Genomic DNA, 21845 nt, shown 5'->3' with positions numbered 1-21845 from the left:
ATCTTACCACTCAAGTGTTGTGCTTGTGCTAGGTTGTGTGCTACAACTAACAGGTTGACAATTATATGAAGAAGTTTATTTAAAGTGTGACACCATTCCAAGTTTAAGTGTTATAGTTGTGATAGGTTACCAATGGTATCTAGGAGTATTTTTAACCCCCAACGTGCCTCCGAGTTTAAGTGTCTCGACTGTGACAAGTTGCCAGTAGTATCAGGGAATCTATTTAACCTGCAACATCCTCCCAAGTTCAAGTGTTGCAACTGTGACTGGATGCCAATGGTATCAAGGAGTTTATATAAGTTACAACACCTTTCCAAGTTTTAGTGTTGTGGTTGTGACAACTTACTAATTGTATCCAGAAGTATATTTAAAATCTCACATTTTCTCAAGTTTATGTGCTACTATAAACACTTTGTCCCACTTCTACATCACGTTGATATCACTAATTGTTCTTCTATATTAATTAAATAATTTTAATAATTTTAATTAATCTAATTTTATTCTTCTGAATTAATAATATTATTTTTCATCATAAATTAATTAATCAATTTCCTTCTTAATAATTTGATCAATCAACCCTTTTCCCTTTTAAGATTAATTAAATAATTAATCTCGATTGTTTGCTTTAATTACAAGCTTTTTATTGTTTAACCAAATTCAAATTCAATTTCTCTTTTTCTTTTTTGGAAAAAGGGGTAAAAAAATTATTGGGTCAAGAAAGACGGTGCAAGGCAAAAGGCCAAAAGGCCCAGACAAGCAAAACAAAAAAGACCAGCAACACCGAGGAAACCAAAGTAAGACCCCAACTAATTCATCAAATCTTTCTTAATAATCTCCTTAAACTATTTGGCACACTTTGGGGGCATTTGACCCCACTCTCTAATGTCCCATCTATGTAGGTGATCTAAAGCCCGCTTAGTTAAATAATTAGCTGTCATATTCCACTCTTGAGGAGTATAGAAAAAAGATACATAATCAAAAGACTCCCTCAAACTGAGAATTTGTCTACTCACTAAGGCCAAATGTCACTCCATGTCTTTGAACATCTACTTATTCAGCATGTCCATGACAACTTGAGAATCAGACTCACAAATAATCCTTCTCCATCTAAGAGCACACCCTCATTCTAGAGCCAAAAGAATAGCAAGGGCCTCCACAAGGTTATTAGTCTATCGACCCTTATACACTTAAGAGAGGAAAATTACATTTCCCCCACTATCTCTACCAACCTCGCCAATTTCGACCTGCCCAGGATTTCCTCTAGAAGACCCATCAGTGTTGATCTTAAGACCTCCAAGATGTGAAGGGGACCACTTACCCACCCGTTGAGCCTTATTTTTACCATGGCGACTCCTAACATATCTATACCAAGACAAAACTCTAAGACTTTTCCTAAGAATATCCATGTTTTGAACAATATACAAGTCACCAGGATCCACATCCACAGTAAGATCATACTTAGCCAGTAGAGTTTCTTGGACCATATGAATAACTCACAACCAAACATGTTGCACTAGCAAATTCTTATCTTGAAAAATCTTGTGATTTTTCTCTAACCATAATTGCCAATTAATAAAGCATGGTCTAATATCCCAAGCCACATGAAGAAAGGGAGTCTTAGCTGGGGGCCTACCAAGACCATTCCATAAATTCACCAAAGAGGTGACATGAATACAAGCATGCCTCCAAGCCTCCCACAAGAGATGTCAGATCTTCCTAGCAAAACAACATTGAAAGAAAAGATGGGAGGTGCTCTCCTCACTATTATGATAAAGAACACAAACTGAAGGCCAATGAAACCCCCTCTTTTGTAGATTCTCCTAGGAGAGACATCTGTTCCGCACAACTAACCACATAAAAAATTTGCACTTAGGCGAAGACAGTCTATTCCAAACTTGCTTCCACCACTAAATATTCATCTTCCCAACGGTTAGCCGATATATCCAGCTCCAAATATCCTAAAGCCACAGAATATTTAGCTTTTGGGTTGGGGCCCCAAGCAAGAATATCTTCCCCTTTCAAGGAGTTACAAAGTCTTATAGCCAATATCCTAGCTAGAGCCTCCCTATCCTCATCTGATCCTCTAGGAGGCCATTCATGTGGCTCTTTCCATCTGACCAATTCACCTTGCCCCAAGTTAATAGTAACCTCAAAATCCTCAACTTTTTTCCACCCAACATCAACAAAACTATCACAAAGAGGTTGTATATGTAGATATTGAGAACAATATGAGGGAATCCATCCTAAGAATCCTTCCAAAACAGAGGTTCAACACCTTTGTTACAAATCTAGAAAAACCCTTGCTTAACTAATTGAGCTCCCTTCTTGATAGAACCATTTCCTATCAGATTGTACCATGGAACATCCTTTCCATCCACTCCCCCAAGGTACTTAACATTGAGAATTTTAGCCCAAACCTTATCTTGATTGTTATATCATCTCCAAAAGAGATTAGCAGCAAGAGCTTGACCATTCATATGACCATTCATACTTGAAAGACTTAAGCCCAACCCACCATATTGTAAAGGTCTACAAACAGAATCCCACTCGACCAGACTCTATTTTGAGGAGAGCAAGTTACCTGTCCATGATAATTGTCTAGAGAGTGCATCTAATTCGTTAATAAAGCTAACAAGAGTTGTATGAACAAAACACCTATAAATAGGAAGAGCTCGAACCATTGCCTTTAGAAGTGTCACTCTTCCAGCAGTTGAAAGCCAACAGTTAGTCCAATGACTAACCTTGCGCCAGAACTTAGCCAATATATCCTGCCAAAATCCCCCAGGTATGCAACAATCTGAGAAAGAAATTTCGAGATAAACCACTAGAAGAGCTCTAATTTGGAACCTCAGAATCTTAGCGATCCTAGCTTGAATGAGAGTAGGGGTATTAAAAAATATAATTAAATATTTCTCCTCATTGGTCTTTTTCCCTGAAGCTTTCAAATAGATATCCAAAGATCTTCTAAATTTGGTCGCCTCATTAATTCTAGCAGTACCCATCAATGTAATATCATCCATAAATTGAAGATGACAACAATGAGGAATGCCATGACCCCATTTCCATCCCCGAATAAACCCTTGCCCAACACAAGATTTGACGAATCTCCCCAAACCCTTTGTCATTAAAAGAAACATATACAAGGAAAGGAGATCACCTTGACGAAGGCCTCTGGAGGCACCAAATAAATTTGTGAGTTCACCATTGATGAGAACTGCAAAGGAAGAGGAAGTGATATAACTCATCACCTAGTCGATCCAATCAATTTTGAAAGCAAAGGCCGCTAACATTTTGTGAAGGAAAATCCATTTTACTCTATCACATGCTTTAGCCATATCCAACTTAATGAACATAGCATTCTCCTTAGAAACAACCATAAAATGTATAGCTTTTGAAGCTATGATAATCCCATCTAAAATTTGTCTTCCAACAACAAACCCACCCTACTCTTCAAAAATCAATTTATTTAGCCATGGTTTGAGTCTTTTCGCAATCAACTTCGTGATTATTTTGTAGATCACATTACACAAAGTGAAGAGAATTCGCTTCCTCCTTTTTTGGAATGAGGGAAAGAAAAAATGGCATGCATAGCCCTTGGTATTTGCTTGTTCCTGTAAGATTCTTGCAAAACTTCCTAGAGATTAAGGTTAACAATTTCCCAAAATTCTTGGTAAAATTCCATAGGAAACTCATATGGGTTAGGATCTTTACCCCTCTTCATGCTAAACACCACCTTTTCAACCTCAGATAGAGAAATAGGTTTAAGCAAGTCCTCGTTAATATCTTTACTAGCTATAGTAGGAATATTGTCCGACACAAGCCTTTTGTCCTCCCTATTAGAGTCAGTATCTTCATTAAACAAATATGTAAAAAGCCTCATGGCTTCCTGATCAATTTCTTTGTAGGAAGATAGAAGAACTCCCTCAAAACAAATGAGAGAAGTAGTAGAATTCCCATGTCTCCTATCTCGCACTATATTATGAAGAAACTTTGTGTTCCTATCACCTTCTTGGAGCCACTCAACCCATGACACTTGTTTTCAGTAGATCTCTTCACAGAGTACCCACTCCTCTAATTCTTCAACTGCTGCAAACTCCTCTTTGTAGAGATCCTTTGATAAACCTGGGTCCCTAATTTTGTGGGTGATAGATTCAACCTTGTCTTGAGCATCCTTTTTTGTCGAGAAGATATTACCAAAGCAGTTCTTGTTCCATCTCTTGAGCCTATACTTAACGTATTGTAGTTGCTTAACAATTGAATACATTGCAGTACCAAAGGCAGACTTCCTCTCAACCCACCACTCCACCATAAGGTATTGTAAGAAAGGGTCATGGAGCCACATTAGCTGAAACTTAAACAAAGAATTATTTGAAACCAAAAGTAAAAACCAAAAGTTTGTCTGGTCAATGATCACATACTTTCCAATGTAATATTTCTAAGGTAGTAGCCCAATTATCCCTCAACCAATGACAAGAAATGAGAAATATGTCTAGTCTCTCAGTTATCGCCTCTCCTCCACATCTCCTGTTGTTCCAAGTAAACAACCCACTGGATGGTTTAACATCCACAACCATAAAAAACTCAATATTGTTTCTCAAAAGATTCACAGAAGGATCCGACCTTAAATTGCCTCCCCTCTTCTCATTCAGGCTAGAGATTGCATTAAAATCGCCTACTACAGTCTAAGGAAATAGAGGTGCAAGAGAACAAACATATCGAAGTAAAGTTTTTCCCACAAAATCAGTTGGAGCATAAACATCAGTGAAAAGAATATTCTCACTACTCTCACTAACTTGCAACAAGCATTGAGATAGAGGATCTACTATAAATCCACCAAATTGGTACAATATTTCACGGGTCCCACATGCACGCCATGCCACTTGAGCTGCCTTGAGCCCCAATGCATTGACAATGACTTTGGGCTTAGATTTTTCCTGCCTTGTTAAACATATTATCAATAGATAACTTAGTTTCTTGAATAAAAACAATATTAGGAGAATTAAAAACAACCAACTCTCAAAAAAATTTTTATCTAGGGATGATATTCAACCCCCTTACATTCCACGAGAGAACAATCATTTTTGAGATGAAGAGAAGTGTGAGTCAATGGTCTTCACAGTTCTGGACTCCACTAATGTCTCTCCATCTGGCTTTACCTTTTCTTGATCCTTCTTCCTACCCACCTTAGGAGGTTTCTTTATAGCACCCTTTTTTAGACCTTTTGGTGAATTCCAAGGCTAGGTGGGGTCCCTTTACTTTTACTACCTTCTTGTAAATCCTTTCCCACACTTATCATAGGACAAGTGTGACCAGGGTTATCAATCAAAGTTGAACCTCCACTTGTTCCCAATTCTCCTAAGTTCCTTGAGGGGAGCTTTGTGTCCATTTGCATACCCGTCCCTTCTTCTTGTGTTTCCACTTGAATATAATTATTCTCTTCCTCAACTGATTCTCCTGATCCCACCAGATCTTGGCCAGTAGACAAATTAGCAATAGCTCCGTCAAACTGATCCAGATCATCCAGAGCATCAAACTTATTAAAAACTTCATCATTCTGCCTTTCATTAAAAATCTTCTTTTTACCTCGACCCTTATTACGAGTTTTGATTGGGATGAAGCCCTTTTATCTTCCATCATGGGGGCCTTCCCTTTATCTTGGTTGGTGGATGTGCTATTCTGCCCAAATTTAGAAGGCCTTTTAGGTTTAAATTTGGGACACATTTGCTGCAAATGCCCATATTCATGACAAATGCGGTAGCAAAAAGGCAACATTTCATAATCAAGTTGTTGAATCCACGAACTTGATCCCATCTAGATTTCCACATAATCGAGTAAAGGTTTATTCAAATCAATTTCAACATAGACACGAGCATAAGTGATTACTTGTCTCTCCATAGTTTGTTGTGAAGGTCCCACTAGTTTACCAAGTTACGTTGCAACTAGATTGAAGATGTCGTCTTTCCCAAATTCCAAAGGGAACCATGGAAGTCTCACCCATATAGGAACCTGTGACATAAGCTCTTATGTAGGATTGAATCCAACATGCCATGCCTTAATGAAAAGGCCAACTTGATTGTAGAAATAGGGTTCCCTTCAAAACCCTTGTTCTTGTCTGAAATGCAAGTGAGAATCGTCATAAAATATCTATTAGTAGCTAATAAAACTTCTATTTCTCCCTTTGGATTCCATGTGCGTTGTGTCGACGAATCGAAGAAGGGCAAGGATACCCTTGTTATCCTCAATTTTAACATTGGATAAAATTGAGGCAACCCCCACAAATGTTTGCCCTGTTTGTGGCTTTTCGACTCTTTGCACGCTTTTGAAGACATTTTCGTCGTCACAAACGTGATTGTTACTTGTTTTTCCCTTCTTTTCACTAAGTGTGAATTTTAGGTTTAAATCGGGTTTATAAACCTGACTTACACCAAGTATGAATTATAGGTGCAAATTGGGTTTATAAACATGATTTACACCTCTTTATACCTTTTTTGCCATTTTGCATTAAAGTGAAAATTAGGTTTGTAAACCCAAATTACACCTTGGCAAGTTCAAATCGGGTTTATAAACCTGATTTGCACCTATTTATCACTCAAAGTTATTAATTATCCCTTTGTGCAATTCGATTGGGAGTCTATTTCTTATTTTTTAATCTGTTTTCTCTGTATTTTGGGCTTTGTTTTTCTATTCCAAGTCAATATGAGGTTGTGGGAGGAGAAGTTTTAACTCAAATTTTACTAGTGATTATTCCATCTTTTCAGGTAAGGTTTTTTCTTCTCTTCCTCTTATTCTTTATTTGTTTTGTTTGTTAGGGTTTTGAAAATCCTTTTTATTTTTCGAATATATGTTTTGAATGCATTCATTTTTTATTTGATTTGATTCACACCATATCCCTGCGTGGTATGTGGCAGGTTCATTGGCTCGAATAACACCATGTTTGTGGTGTTGCTTGGGTCTATGGACCTGAGCGACATTCACCGTTGTCAAGATTTTAGTTTTTGACATCATTTTTTTACCTATCCTAAGTCTTGGTGAAGTGCGGGTTCCTCATTCTGAACTCCACCAAGGTTTGGTGGAGTTCGAGATTAATGACTCACATCCACCTTCTCCTTTGTCTTACCTTTGTTGTTGTATGGTGCAAGGCGGGGTCACAGACCCACTGTGCACCATATGTTGCAAGTGGTGCATGGTAGGTTTGTGACCTCACCTTGCATCTTGTTAGCTTTGCATTATCCCACCGAATCTTGGTGCAATGTAGGTTTATGAATCCAAACTACACCATGCTTTGGTGGAGTTCAGGTTCATTAACCCGCACTCCACCATCCCTTCACACCATTGCCATTGCCTATGTATAAAGTGGTGCTTGGTAGGGCCGTAGGCCTACCATGCACCGAAGCCTTTGCTTGGTGCATGGCGAGTCCACGACCCTGCCAAGCACCATTTTTCCTTGTTGTCATCACTTTAGTGTACGACGGATTTGTAAACCCACCTTACATTAGATTTTGAGCCTTTAGTGTATGGTGGGTTTAAAAACCCTCCTTGCACCTTGTTTTGTGTTCTTCCTTTCTCAATTGTATGACGGGTTCATGAACTCGCCTTACACTATGATTCTCTTTTTTGATGTAAGTCAGACTTATAAGTCCGAATTACACCTATTTTTTACTTTCGTAAAGTGTAATTCAGGGCTATGAACCCAAACTACACCTGAGAACCACACTTTTTAACAAGTATAATTTGGGCCTATGAACCTGAATTACACCAATTGCACACATGTAAAAAGGGTTCATAGGCTTGATTTATCTCTAAACTACTGAGATACAACGTGGGTTTTGGAAACCCTAATGGCTTCAAATGCATCACATTTAGGAGTTTGTTCAACTCAAAATGAACAAATGGTTGGTCAATTGCATTGCTCCAAGTACTAATAATTCTTCCCGTTGCAGTGTTGCAATTGTGCAAATGACAAAGGCATCTCCAAGAAAGAAGGCGATGAAGTTCAAGATGCAAGACCCACATCTAGTCTTCCCGCCTTCATTAGTCTCATCAAATATTGAACATATCAAGGGCACTGAGATAGGTCATGTTGACCTAACAAAATTTCTCAAGAGAATTGAGAAACCTCCTTCATACTACAAAATGGAGTTCGTTATCATTAGTGGTATCCGTTTAGTTGCTGCTTTTCCCATGTTTGCTTAAGACCCTGATCATGGTAGCGACAAGTCACTTTGATCCTACTAGAAAGAGTGTAAAGGACACCATCGGTAAAAAGTTGATCGGACTGGATGAAGATTTCTTTGACACTATTTTCAAGTGTCCTAATATTGAAAAGTATTCAGACATCACCATGCAATCAACTCAGGCCTACTATGACAGAAATTCAAACAAATATAGGAGAAAAATGAATGGCAACTAGTTGAAGACCCTATGGACTAAAATAATGAGATGGCCAAAATTTTTTCCTACAAGTGATCTCATTGTAGAAAAAAATGATTTGGTAACTCTCCTGAGTAGGGTGAAAGGTCTTACCACTTCTAACACTTATTATAAAGGGATGTATCAATATATCCATGCTATCAGGCAAAACAAAGAGAGGATTGTTGTACTTGAATATTACTCGTAGTTGGTGTTAAAGATCAGTTTCAATCACTTCAGAAGAGTGAATGACGCTTTCTTTGGACATCACATGTGTATGATGAATAAAGATTTGTATAATAGAAGGGTATTGGATGATGTCTGGCAGGTTGTAAACCAATATGAATGCATGTTCTTGCGATTTCCCACCTTCACATATCTCAGAGTAGGGTGTTCCAATGGGAACCCTTCATGCTCACAAGATACGCATCAGATAAAATTATTTTGATGGAGTTGGCTCATCAGATGGTGGTGATTCATGAGGCCCAATCAGGTTCTCACAAAACCGGTCTAAAATTCTCTTTAACTATTGGTAGGTATAATTTTATCACTTTTATTTTCAAAGCTAGGGCAATGGAGGAAGAGATGAGAAGAGTAACTATGAGGATCTTCAAGGCCAAGAGAGATTTTGACTACAAAGGAATGAGAAACAAATTGTAAAAGGCATATGTTCACGTCCATTGTATTGAAGATGTTTGGGTTGATTGTCGAAATGAACATGATGTCAGGAAACTTGATTACTGTCGGCTCACTATAGATCAAATTAGGGAGTTTGATCTTTGCTGATATTCCAAATGACCTGGAATAAGATGGTAATATTCTTGATCTTGCCTATGTTGATAAGAAAGTTGCATAAACTTCTTTGCCCCTCATTCAATGGTCTCACAAGGAATCAACTTCTATCAAAGATAGATTTCAAAGTATTCTTGCAAATACTAATGTATGGCTCTCAAGTAAAGGAATCCAGTTGAAACCCTTCTCCATTGGCTGTGATGATGATACAGTTGGACATGTTGGAAAGAGATCAAAGATCAAAACAAAGAACAAACAGGATTCTGCCACTCCTTCTGTTAGGAATTGCATGCAGAAAATAACAATTATATGCAGATAAATATTAAACACAGAAATGAAAAACACGAAAATAATAACAGAGAGGAGACAATTTTAATGTGGTTCACCCAACTCGGGCTACGTCCACCAAACAAAGAGTCCAATATTATTATCCAGTAAATCGAACCGATCACAACCAACAATCCCTTGCAACTCAATACCGCTGCAAAATGCTACAAAATTCTCTACAGAAAAACCCTAACCCTTAGCCTTTTTATCAAGACTTATGTTGGTTACAAAATTAGGGTTATGGACCCCGCAAGGGGTGCTGCCCCTTGACCCCATCTTGGGGGCGCTGCCCCCAAACCATTGTCAAAAAATATGGGGGGAAATCACTTCGATAGAAGTAGGGGAAATTTAACTTATGAGTCTAATTAGGCTCCATATAACAACACCTTCAAAGGATCCCAAGTTGAAGTTCACAGTTGGAACTAAGAAAGGAAAAGCCTAAGGAGAACCATCGACCTCTAATGTTCACGAGACACATGAATCTAAAGAACAAGAGGAACAATTAGAAGACAAACATCCTGAAATAAAACTTGTTCATATTGATCAGGAAGTTTGATCAAGAGCATGAGGAATATGATGAGGAAGGACTACCACAAATAGATAAGTCTCATGCAATTTTACTATAGGTACCTCCTACTTCTCCTATGATACACATGTGTTTGTCCCAACACCGTTGTTCACGTTTCTTCCACTAGTGCTAGTGAGTCTGCCTTAGATACTCCCCATGATAATGTTGAGAATTTATTCTCTGCTTTTCCCAATTCGTTTGAAGTTTCTACTTCCATGTTCGATGATTTTGACAAGTTTATGAGAGAATCTGGTCCTAGACCCAACGAGTCATCTTTTGAAAATCTTCCTCCGATTGTCACCACAACGTCACCTATCGTGACTACTTACTACCACTCAAGAGCCATTAAATCCTTCTCAAGCTTTAGCTACAGGCGGTGATGCCTCTTTGCCACCATGGTTATTCTCCAATGCACCAAATCCATGGGCGAATTGAGGAAAGAGGCACACCTTACCTAAAAGCTATTTGAAACATCAACTTCTTACTCTATATTCTTATAGTGTAATTGAGTGCAAAGGAAAATGTTACGCTATACATTATGTTACAAACTACAAAAAATGTGATGAAAGAAATGCCAAAACCCTAAGGAATTAAAGAAAAGTAAGGAAAACATTTCTTGAGCTTATCACAAATTTTTAGGAGAAAAGTGGGTCTTTGAATTGGTGTTTTAGAGAGCACCTTGGATTCGAGCACATTAAAAATAATGAAAACACCTCACACGTGCAACAACAACTCTCCATAGTTGCATGTCCACATCATTTTTGCATGTAGACTATAAATTTGTCAATACACTAAAAACCCTAACTCACCAAATTGTCAAAATTGATGGTTACATGATATCACGTTATACACGGTGAGAGGGAAGGCTAAGAGCATGCTTCTAATATTACGTAGTTACCAAATCCAAACCCAATCAAAATCAGAGAAGAATGAGAAGAGAACATAGCCTAGAAGGATGCACATTCATACAACCATAAAAGAGGCCAATAACAAAGCACTAAAATGTTTTGAACTAATATTTGCTTTAACAAATATGTAACTTCATTGATGTAAGCAATGAAAGAAAATAAATCTTACAAAAATTTGAATCCTAATTGGCTACTCATGCTTTAGTTTAATCATTGTTTAAACAATGCCACTATGCTATAATTCCATGTATGACAAGGACTAATAATAATTTTTACCTTTTTACCAATATGTTATTGGACCAAATTTATAAAGTGAACCTATCAACTAATTTTATTTTTTCATGTAAATCCGTCAACATTGATAGCCAAATTGTTCAGCTATCAATGTGGTGATAATTGCTTTAATCTTATAGAAGCATAGTCCAAGACAAGGTGTTTTTAAAGGAGTCCAATAAGAATTGGGCCATGCTAACACGTAATCTGCCAGATCATCAAATTGCCCTTTTTATGGAAAACGATGACAAGGGTAAGGGATGGTCTGAGATAAGCATTATATGATTGTTCCCATTTTTGTCAGAACATTTTTGCCAAGTAAGCAGGTTTAGGGGTCGGATGGAATGAAATACCTAAGAAAGTGAACAGGACGACTTGTCTTGCCAAGTAAGCAACCCCCAGCACATTTAAAATAAGAGTGAAGAGAGAGAGAGAGAGTCTGTGTATATAACGAAAAAAGAAAGAGAGAGAAGTGGGTCAATGATGTTCTGTTTCCCTCTCTAGGGTCATCTCATCGAGAGAGAAGAGTAACCAGAAGGGATTAAAGGAGGAAAATAACAGGGAAAAATTTCTCGAAGAAATGAAGGGAGGAGGGATCAGGCCAGAGGTTCGAAAAATCATTGAAGGCATAAAGGAAATAGTCAAGGGGTACAGTGACGATGATATTCATGCAATGCTTCAAGAATGCAAAATGGATCCCGACGAAACAGCCCAGAAGTTACTCGCTCAAGGCAAGTTTGTGTCTTTGTTTAATACTCTTTATCTGTAAAGGCTATTCTACCACTCTAGTTCAATTGGGTATTTCATAAACTTAGCTTGAAGCGCTGCAAAAACATACCCATCTCGCAGTAGTGTACTTTAGTGGCCTTTCCAGGCTAGGGATCGGCGTTTTCTGTCAAACAGTAGATACCCACTTTAAGAAATCAGGTCATTTATATGAGCTTGCTATGACCTGGTGAGTATGTTCTGTCCAAGGGATATGTTCTTTGCCATCTTGATCATGGGAGAATGTTTGGGTATTTTTAGCGGTCGGAGGTGCTCAGTTCTTTCGGTAACAAAGATGCCCCCGTGCTAATAATTTTGCGTTTTTGGAAAGTTTAGTCAATGCAGAGGCAGGTGGAACTACCGAAATTTGGCTTATGTATGCTCGGTGATAACAGGGCGTCCTTGCTTTAACATGCCCATTTTTTTTCGTAAGCATAAGTAGCTGCAGCCTTTTCGCGTTAGGAGAAGTTCCGTTGGGCTACACTAGTTTGATCTGATGGTCGGGGGGAAGGACGCGTACAATTTATTTAATCTTGATAACCATATAATACACAGGGCTTCAGAGATTTGAAATGGTACTATTTAAAGCCTTATTTGCAACATTGAAGTGCAAAATAATATATAGGTTGAGGGTTCGTTTGAGTTTTTGTCTTTTCTTGTGCCATCTTTCTCCTTAATACGAGGCCATTAAGTTGGTGCAGTTTACCAATCATTTAAAGTATCCGACATCAATGATGAGGGCTTTCTCCTTAGTGAAGGAATGTACTTGCTTCACGTTTCCATTTTTTTCTTGTTAAATCTTGGCACGTTTATGAGTTTTTAAAGTGTTGTGGGCTAAACTTGTACCACTTTTTGAGTATTTATAGACATGGATATGTTTGTGCCTACCCCATAGTAGTGACACTGCAATGTTGTTATGATCACATACGCCATATAATCCTTACCTCATAGATTTTGGGCAGCCTGATTGCAGCAGGGGGTACTTGAATGTGGCTCATTTTCACACTCTGGGAGTGTTCCTATTACTATGACATCATGCCCTTTTGCTATGGACTGCATATTCAATCGGTTATAGCTTATTTTTAAAGCATTGCTATTAGACCCTCCTTATGGTCACACAATGTTATCTTTTCTTCGTAGTTGTAGAAATGAATTTGCATTGTTGATGTGAGTCAAAGGCTTGGCAAATGCTCCTCTTGATCAATGTCAACCCTAGATTGGTCTTGTAATCATAGCTCGTATTGGAGGTTGGATGCCAAAGGATGTTGTGCTTAGCCTAGTTTCAAGCCCTATTTTCAAGTCTAGCCCTTTTGGGAATGGAAAGTATGTTGGCCTGGGCTTCTTGAATGTTGTGTCTCAATCTCATGTCAATTTTTCTTTTTATACATTAATTGTGGCTTTGGGGACTACTCGCTTTGTTAATATCATTTAAATTTATAGACATTAAAGCTTTTGCATCGAGCCACTGGAATGTGTAGAGATCAGAGAAAAATCCACCATCTTTTGGGGACCCTAAATCCTATTTACCTTTACAAAAAATGAAAACCAATTTTTTTTTAAACCTGTGACATAGCAACCATATTAATGTTTTATGGAATCAATAATCCGTCTACTATGAAATAAAATAACCTCAAAATAAGATATAGCATCAGACATCCCCTATTACAATTACTTGCTTAGAAGAAACACTTCCTTTTGCCATTATGTTGCATGAAGAGCAAGTTATTCTTCCTCAAATTTGGTGTTATCATCAAAGGTGAAGTTTCAGTCAATTTCTCCTGCATTCATCAACATTGGGTTGGACATCAAAAAGGCTATCACGTTTTTGGCTGTGTTTGTCTGCTCCTTTTCCAGATTGCTTGGGATTGTGAGGAAGAGAACAAATGAATTTATTGTTGACCCTTTCAATTGCTTGAGAACCCTATTAGGAAGCATTGATCCCTTTGCTGGAATGGCTTTGGTCAATGTATCTTTCAGGTTGCCTAAAAAGCCTATTTTAATGAATGCCTTTGTGATGACCTGATTGCACAAACCTGTGCTCCCATATTAGGTAAAACACCCACAAACATAGAGGCAATGTCTGCATTCACACAGTAGCAGTGATCTGCAAACAAAAACTCCTCACCAAGAACCATCTTCAAAGTGTGCCCTGCCACTTTTGTTTTTCTTTTGAAAGTTCTCTTGATTCATATGTTGGAAATTGCTCCAAGGAATGCAATCTGTTGTTTCTTTGATGACAAAAAAACATTGGGATTTTTTTTTATAGCTCAAAGTGGCTAAAACCAAACAAACAAGGGTTGAATTACCACTGTTTTCTTTGTCAATTAAATAGACTGTTCATGTGTGCTGACTGGCCATCTTTTTATTTCCTTTTGTCACATTGACTTAAACTATCTTCGCATCCCTTCTCATAAGTGGTTGATGATCACTCATATGTTAGTGCTGGCTGCCATTTTGTTCAATAATGATGTAGGGTGGTTGAAAAAGGATAAGCCTTAATTATAATTATGAAGGGGGTTGGATATTAGAACAACAGGTCTTCTCAATCCTATAGAAACATGAATTACAATCGTAAGTTAAATTTATTGCCAGTCTATCCAGGCCTTTGTCTTATTATCCATGATGCATTCTTCCAAATTGTCGATGGTATAATTAGTCAAAAATCAGAGTCTTTGTTTATTTCTTGATATACATGTTTAATTGAGAATTAAGTGAAAGTATGTGATAATTGCCATGCATTGTGTAGCATGCTAGCAACTAGTCTGGGGATTTTTTTTTAACTGTGTTGATTACGATCATTGAGTCTCCTTCTATCAATATTGAAGATACACCAAATTGTTTGCATATCTGGTTGGGCTTTGGCCTCATTGTTTGTTCCTTTGTTTAGTTTTTTTGAAGCAGCACATGCTAGCCTTCGCCTATCATCCTGCATCCTGCTTCTGACTGACTTGGGTTACCCTTTGCTGCCCTATCAAAAATTAAATTTCCAACTGACAGATATGAACACTTAATGCCAACTTGTGGATTGACAATGTAATCAACTATGAAAGGCTACTCAATGGGGGAGCTGTTTTCCAATTTGAGTGCATGAGCATCGATGCTGGCTTGAATGCGATCTGGAATTTTAAATGGTTGCATCTTTTTTTGTTATATATGATACATACTGTTCATGATTTATAGCACAGACAGCAGCGAATGAAGTGATGATTTTGATCACATAATAGCCTGATCTTTAGTTCACCAAAATTAACGTGTCAGTCACTTTTTGATTCAAGTACATTGATGCCCAGTTGAATGCTATCTTGTGTTTGCCTTTGGCCTTGTCACTTTGTTGACCCTTTGTCCATATTGAAGTGTGGGTGCAATGGTGGGATTTTCTCATTACTTGTTGAGAAAATGAGAACGAAATGAAACTTGCTGTAGGATAAATCATACTAGAAACTATAAGTTAAGTTCTTGTTTTGGGTGGACTTTTATTGTATAGAACAATGTTTCTGTGAGGTCAATTTCCCAATGCATTGAACAGTTGAGTTAAAGATCATATTGATATTCTTCCTACCTTGCTCCTTTGTCTTGCTCTAGCCGTTTTCTGGCAAATTCAGTAGCATAATTTACAGGTATAAAACAACCTTTTGAAGTATATGATACGTAGCTGCAACCCATTTTAGCTTTGACCATCATAATTTTAGCAGCTTTTTTAATCTCATCTACCTTGTATTCTTCTTGATAAATATTTATAGGGCAATTTAAATTTACTGTTTCCCTTCTGCAGGTTTGTTTGTGTTTTGGCATAACCTGAGAACCTTTCTAACTTCATATTGAATTTGCAGATCCTTTTCATGAGGTTAGGAGGAAACGGGACAAGAAAAAAGAGGTATATGTCAGTGAGAAATATTTTAGATTAAATTATTTGATGCTTCTATTGCCTTAATATTAGAATTTTTTATTTTAAAAATATTTTGAAACTGTCATTTGATCAATCGCTTGAGCATTTATTTTGTCTTTCCTTTTGTTCTACCATTCAATGCCTGTAATCAAGGTATTTTGCCCTTTTCTATAAATTGTTTAAACTGTAAAAGCTTACTAAGACCTCTCTTAGTAATAAAACACTCTTTGAATGTTTTTGGATCCTTTCATCACTAGTTTTCAATGGCTATGATTATGGTACGCTCTTATTTGATATGCCTAATCCTGCAGAGAAAACTGACGTCTTGGGGAGGAGTACTAGAATAGGTCTGATTGTGATACTCAGATCTCTAGGATTAAGAGACATGTATGCTAGTGTGTGTGTTTGGCAGGAACTCTCGTACAGGGAACTCTATGGGAACAGCAAAGGATAGATAGAAACACAGGGAACTCTAGTACAGGGAACTCCAGTAGTAAAGGATAGATAGAAATGCATATCAGGTAGAACTTCCTTGAAGGGAATTCACATGCACTAAGACAAGAAGATTTTTAGTTGCTATTGTGTACTGAAGATTATGGAAAGCTATATTGTTGGATCAAGTTTTGGTGGTTTGCCATTTTTTTCCTGGAGCTGGTTCAGTTGGGTTTGGCCATACAATACAAATGTATACATATATGTATGTATGGATCTATTTATATCTACGAAACCCGGGGACTCGTCCCCTACCTGAAAACCCCCGTCCCAGTCCCAGGGACGTTTCGGGGACTTGGGGACGGCCAGGGGACGTCCCCCCCCGTCCCCAAATTGTCAGAATTTTGAGGGGACGTCCGTACGTCCCGGGGACGGCTAGACGTCCCCCACATCTAGGGCTAGGGAAAAATATTAAAATAAAAAAGTCATATTTTCAATTTTTTTTTAATGATGTTTTTTGCGTAAGCGAGGGAGTGAAATATCTCATGAAGGGTTTTTTGCCAATAGAAAAATAACACCCGATGCCTATATAAAATAATAAAAGTATTTTTGGCCCCGCAAGGGGCAATGCCCCTTGACCCCAACTTGGGGGCGCTGCCCCCAAATCCCCGTCGAAAAATATAGGGGAAAACTGCGCTGATGGAAGTAGTGAAAATTTAACCTCCGAGTCTGATTAGGCTCCATTATTTATGTTATTTCTTTAATATCTATTATGATATGCATATTGACAATGTGAATGAATTGAAATTCTGAATTATGAGTGCATATTGAGTATTGAGTCTATTGATAATGTTGTATGTTCGATGTTTGCATTCTAAAATGTTTTCATAGTATCATACACATGCTATATCCATGTTTTCATATGAATATAATGTATAGATGCATGCTTTATCCATGTTTTCATATGAACATTTAGAATTTTCCTATATATTTTAAATTTTCCCTATATTTTATATAGCCGTCCCCTTTGCCGTCCCCCCCCCGTCCCCAAATTTGGTAAAAAAATTTGCTGTCCCGGAAACTCGTCCCCCCATCCCCCCGTCCTGGAAACTTGGGGTAACGTAGATTTATATACATATACTCACACATATATATCTGAAAAGCAAATATCTTTCTTGGGATCTTTTTTGGCAAACTAAAAGATAAAGATATTTTCAATTTCTTGGTATAAAATTGTGAAAATACATATATGCATGTAGATGTAGGTATCTACATATATGAAGTGTGTATGTACATATAGATACATTAATTTATATATTACACCCGTATACATATAGAAGCAAATAACTTTATTGGAAATTTCTTGGCAAACTAAAAGATAAAAATATTTTTGATTTGTTTGGATAAAATGCAGACTCCAAAATGCAAATGAAAAAATGAGAAACAATTAATATATCTCATATCTAAAGCCATTCTAATTGCCTAGAGAGAAATGACTCTTGTATCAATGCATCTCAATACAATATTTTGTCCAGCACACAAACAATGATACACAAAAGTAACTATGAACACATGATCCAATTAAGCAGGAAAACAAGGGTGAGATAAATGTAAATAGTTAAATGAAAGCATATTTAAACAAGAATATGATAATTTTTAAGAAATGGAATAAGTTCCACTCAAGAAGATGAGAAGTTTCTATGGGTCTCCCTGGAATTGGCTTAGTAAAATTAGCTATCTCTCACCATGCTATCTTATCATGCTATCTTCAGAATTATAGTACTTATGACTCTATAAGCTGAGTTTCAAACGCTAAGCAAAACCTTGCAAGTGTGGTAAATCACTTAGACCCATCTCTTTATTTTGACGATGTCATCAATATATATTTTTTTTAGATACCCTACTTTATATCTGATAAATGCTGTCATCATGCAATCTCTCTTTCAATTTACTAGTTATAGTGTTTTTTTAGATTTGTCATGTATGATGCGGAGATTCGAGTGAATGAAAGTGATGTGTCAACAAGAATAATTATGATCCCAAAGGGCATGTTAAGTGGATTAATGAGTTTATCAAATTTTCTTTTCTGGATATAGGTCTTTATTTTCCCTACTAAATTCATAACATACCCTTCCATTTCAACAGTATGGTCACTTCTTGCTACCAAGTTCCTTAATTTTAAGGTCTTTATTTTCCCTACTAAATTCATAAAATGCCCTTCCATTTCAACAGTATGGTCACTTCTTGCTACCAAGTTCCTTAATTTTAATCAACAAAAATGAAAACCCTTGAATTTCAGTCCATATTGATTTTAGTTGAGGCGTAGATTATTTTAATTAAAAAAATTGGATCCTTTCCTAATGTGAAGATCGTTTTCAAAACTCTTGAGTGTTTTAAATGGTTTAAAGGAGGACTTAATTTGGAAAAGCTATGTCTCTTAAAAAATTCTCGTCGAAACTTTCAAAAACCCCCAATTTTTTAATTTTTTTTTAAAGTTCATAAACTGATGAATTGGCTTGAATTGGGCACTAGATTTTGATTAGGACCATATATATTTTTAATTATTTTATTTTAAGACCTAATGAACTTGGATTAGCAGAGCTATCCTATTGATATTACCTTGATAGTGTTTTGTAGCCCTTTCCCTTTGAGGGTGGGTTATGAGTGGTAGCCCGTTTTAATAATTAATATCCATAAAATTGCAATGAAATTCTTGCAGGTATGTTTATACTGTGCCCTAATATGCTAAAAACTCAGTTGAATCTTTCAGAAAAAATAGAGTGGAATGGTAAAAATTTGTACATTAGGAGTTAAAAGTTACAGTTCACAGGCATGTATAGAGGGAAAATATCAAAACAAAATGTTGTTCAATCCTGATGATGGATCACTGAGTGTAATCCAAAATGTCGATTCAAAAGCATACACATATTTTTCCAGAAACAAATCTTGCAAATAAAATATTTCATTTTATTGAGATTTTCTTGGTTGTTTGATCTGTTATTAAAATCAAAATATTGCATTTTTGAGTGTATTTTTAATTTTTTTGTCACCTACAGCAAGAAACAATGTATGTAAAAAATTTAAATATTAAAAACATACTTTATATGCACAGTACATTACCAATTTGTTCAGGTTTATGCCCTGTCCGAGTCCGGTTGGTACTTTGTCTGGGTTCTGGTATGGTTCATCTGTGGGTTTGGATTCGGTCCTCCCAAGCACACCTGGGTTTGTCTGGTAGATGCAGGTGTCCAAACCATCCTTTTAAAATTTTAATTTTTTTGTTCGTTACTTTTTGACCTCCTACATAGGCTTGTCAACATTAAAAGCAACACTAAACCTGAAATTTACCCTCCAAACTGCTTGCAACTCAAAAATAAACACAATTACCTTATTTTAGAGACAAAACACACAAACCAAATATATTCGGTGAACTTCCATTCTTGCTTGTCTTTGCACGTACAGAGCTCAAGGTTGATCATTGAAGGTGCCAAAGATTTTTGGATTTCTATTCCTACGTGTGTGCAGGAGTCCATTTGCTGCCAATGAGATCATGGATAAATTCAGTGGCGATAACAATGCTCTTTTTGATGATGACGATGACGATGACGATGACGATGATGCTCTTTATGAAAACTCATATGAGATGCTTATTGTTGATTTAAATATTTTCATATTGTACAATGAATATCTGTTATGACATCTGAGTTTGATAAATTGTCATCGAGATAGTATTTGTAATTGTTACGGTCCTCTTTATGAAATGTATGTTATGTGGTACTGGTATTCTGAACTTTGTTCATATTTTGAAGTTACAAATATATATTTGTTTTTTGTAGAAACATACACAAAATGAACCCAAGCCGCAATTTTTTTTGCCGTAGAGGAACTGGCAACTTAGTTTGTACAAAATTTACAAAATTAAAGACAGAACAGATCTAAAAATTGATAATTTAATGTCAAGTGTTAATTATAAAGCAAAATGGTTTATATGAATGCAAATGCACATGAAAAATCAATATAAATTGTCAGATTGCTCTCCATAGAGAGCATTAATGTATCAGTGGGTTCATAGTAAGTTTAAAACCACAAGCAGTGCAAGTGACATTTCCACTTGCATAGTATGCAAGTCCTGTGTCTTGTGCCCCTCATCCTCAACAAAGACTAAAGAAGGTTGGCTGTTAGGATTAGTTAGGGTTAATTAATTTTTTGGTACTTTATTAAATTAATGACTTATTTGATTTAAAAATGATTTTTTGTTTGGCCCCAGGTGGGTTCACCCTGGGTTCTTCCTGAGTTCACCCAGGATCCTGCCCTGGGCGAACCCGGGCAGACTTGGACCAGTATCAGAACCTGGTCTGTGTTTGAGTAGGTTCTTGCAGAACTTGGTAACGGAGACGAAAAGTTTGAAGGCACAGCCTCCAAAAGTGTGTGGTGCCTGGTCATGAGTATTTCACTGCAGATATGTGTCAAAGCAAGTATGCTTGTATAGAAAGAGGAGGGCAATCCTTTTTTGTTAGACAGCACAACTGCATATATTTTCACATGGTGGAAGAGGCTTTTCGGGCCAATCTTCTGCAGTATAGCTTTTCGACTATAGATTGAAATGGATCCTTCCAAAATGTTTTGGAAATCTTTAACTTGTTCTATTGAAAAGATGCTGAACAGTTCAGAATAGTTTGACTCCAAAAATCCATTCTAAAAGGCCTCAAAATAGTGAAATATGAAAAATTTAGAAAATACTCAAACTTCTTGGAATCTGATTGTCAGGTGTGGGGTATTTGTGGGATAAATCCATTTATTTCACATCTATCAACTAGAACTTTTGCTGGTTGATACTTAAAGCACTACTGTGCAGCCTGCATAAATTCTTCCATGCTTTCTTTGTTCTTTACGTCAGTGAGTGACTAAAAATTTTAGAAGCCCTTGTGAACAATATTTTTGATAACATATTTGCCAGAGGAGATAAGTGGTACCACTAGAATTAGATGTTGTCAAATGCTGGTTGATACAGCGCCTGTAGTTGATGATGATGTTGACAGTATCAAGTTGGTGACATCAACCCAATAAATGTCCCGCTGACATCAACCCAATAAATGTCCCGCTGACATGTGACCAAAGATGATGAAGATAATTAGGTGACTGGATATGGAAGTATTCATGTAATTGCATCCCTAATGTTTTGAAGAGTCACAAGCAGAACAGTTATGCATACATCTGAGTTTATGGTCTGGTATGTCAGAAATCTTGAACTTGTAATTGCCAAAATTCGTTAACAATGGAAGTTTTTCAATTTTATTTTAATTGTGACATAGCTGGGGTGCTTTTCTGTGCTGTTATTGTGAAAAATCTGAATTGTACTTTTCTAGTGAACTGGTTGATTTTATTTTGGGCCTGGTTTTTGTTTTTTGAATTGTGTGATTCCAAATTTCTGCATAGGTTAGCTATTTGAATTTTGGCCACCTCTCATTTATACTTTGATTATCCC

The 21845-nt window shown here is 36.9% G+C and overlaps 1 protein-coding gene across 2 annotated transcripts in view; it reads left to right on the top strand.

Annotated features, from left to right (window-relative positions):
• Positions 1–11584: 11584 nt before the first annotated feature.
• The window catches only part of LOC131061267 (GBF-interacting protein 1-like), a 43717-nt gene continuing 33456 nt past the window's right edge, over positions 11585–21845 (top strand). For both annotated transcript variants that reach the window (XM_057994844.2, XM_057994843.2), the window contains exons 1-2: positions 11585–12008; positions 15873–15916. In XM_057994844.2, the coding sequence (XP_057850827.2) occupies positions 11858–12008; positions 15873–15916 (195 nt within the window). In that variant the 5' untranslated portion in view covers positions 11585–11857. The remainder of the gene's footprint in view (positions 12009–15872; positions 15917–21845) is intronic.

The sequence above is a fragment of the Cryptomeria japonica genome, chromosome 11, assembly GCF_030272615.1.
Source record: "Cryptomeria japonica chromosome 11, Sugi_1.0, whole genome shotgun sequence".
NCBI lineage: Eukaryota > Viridiplantae > Streptophyta > Pinopsida > Cupressales > Cupressaceae > Cryptomeria > Cryptomeria japonica.
The sequence above is the reverse complement of the archived record's forward strand: the minus strand, read 5'-3'. Positions and strand labels throughout refer to the sequence as shown.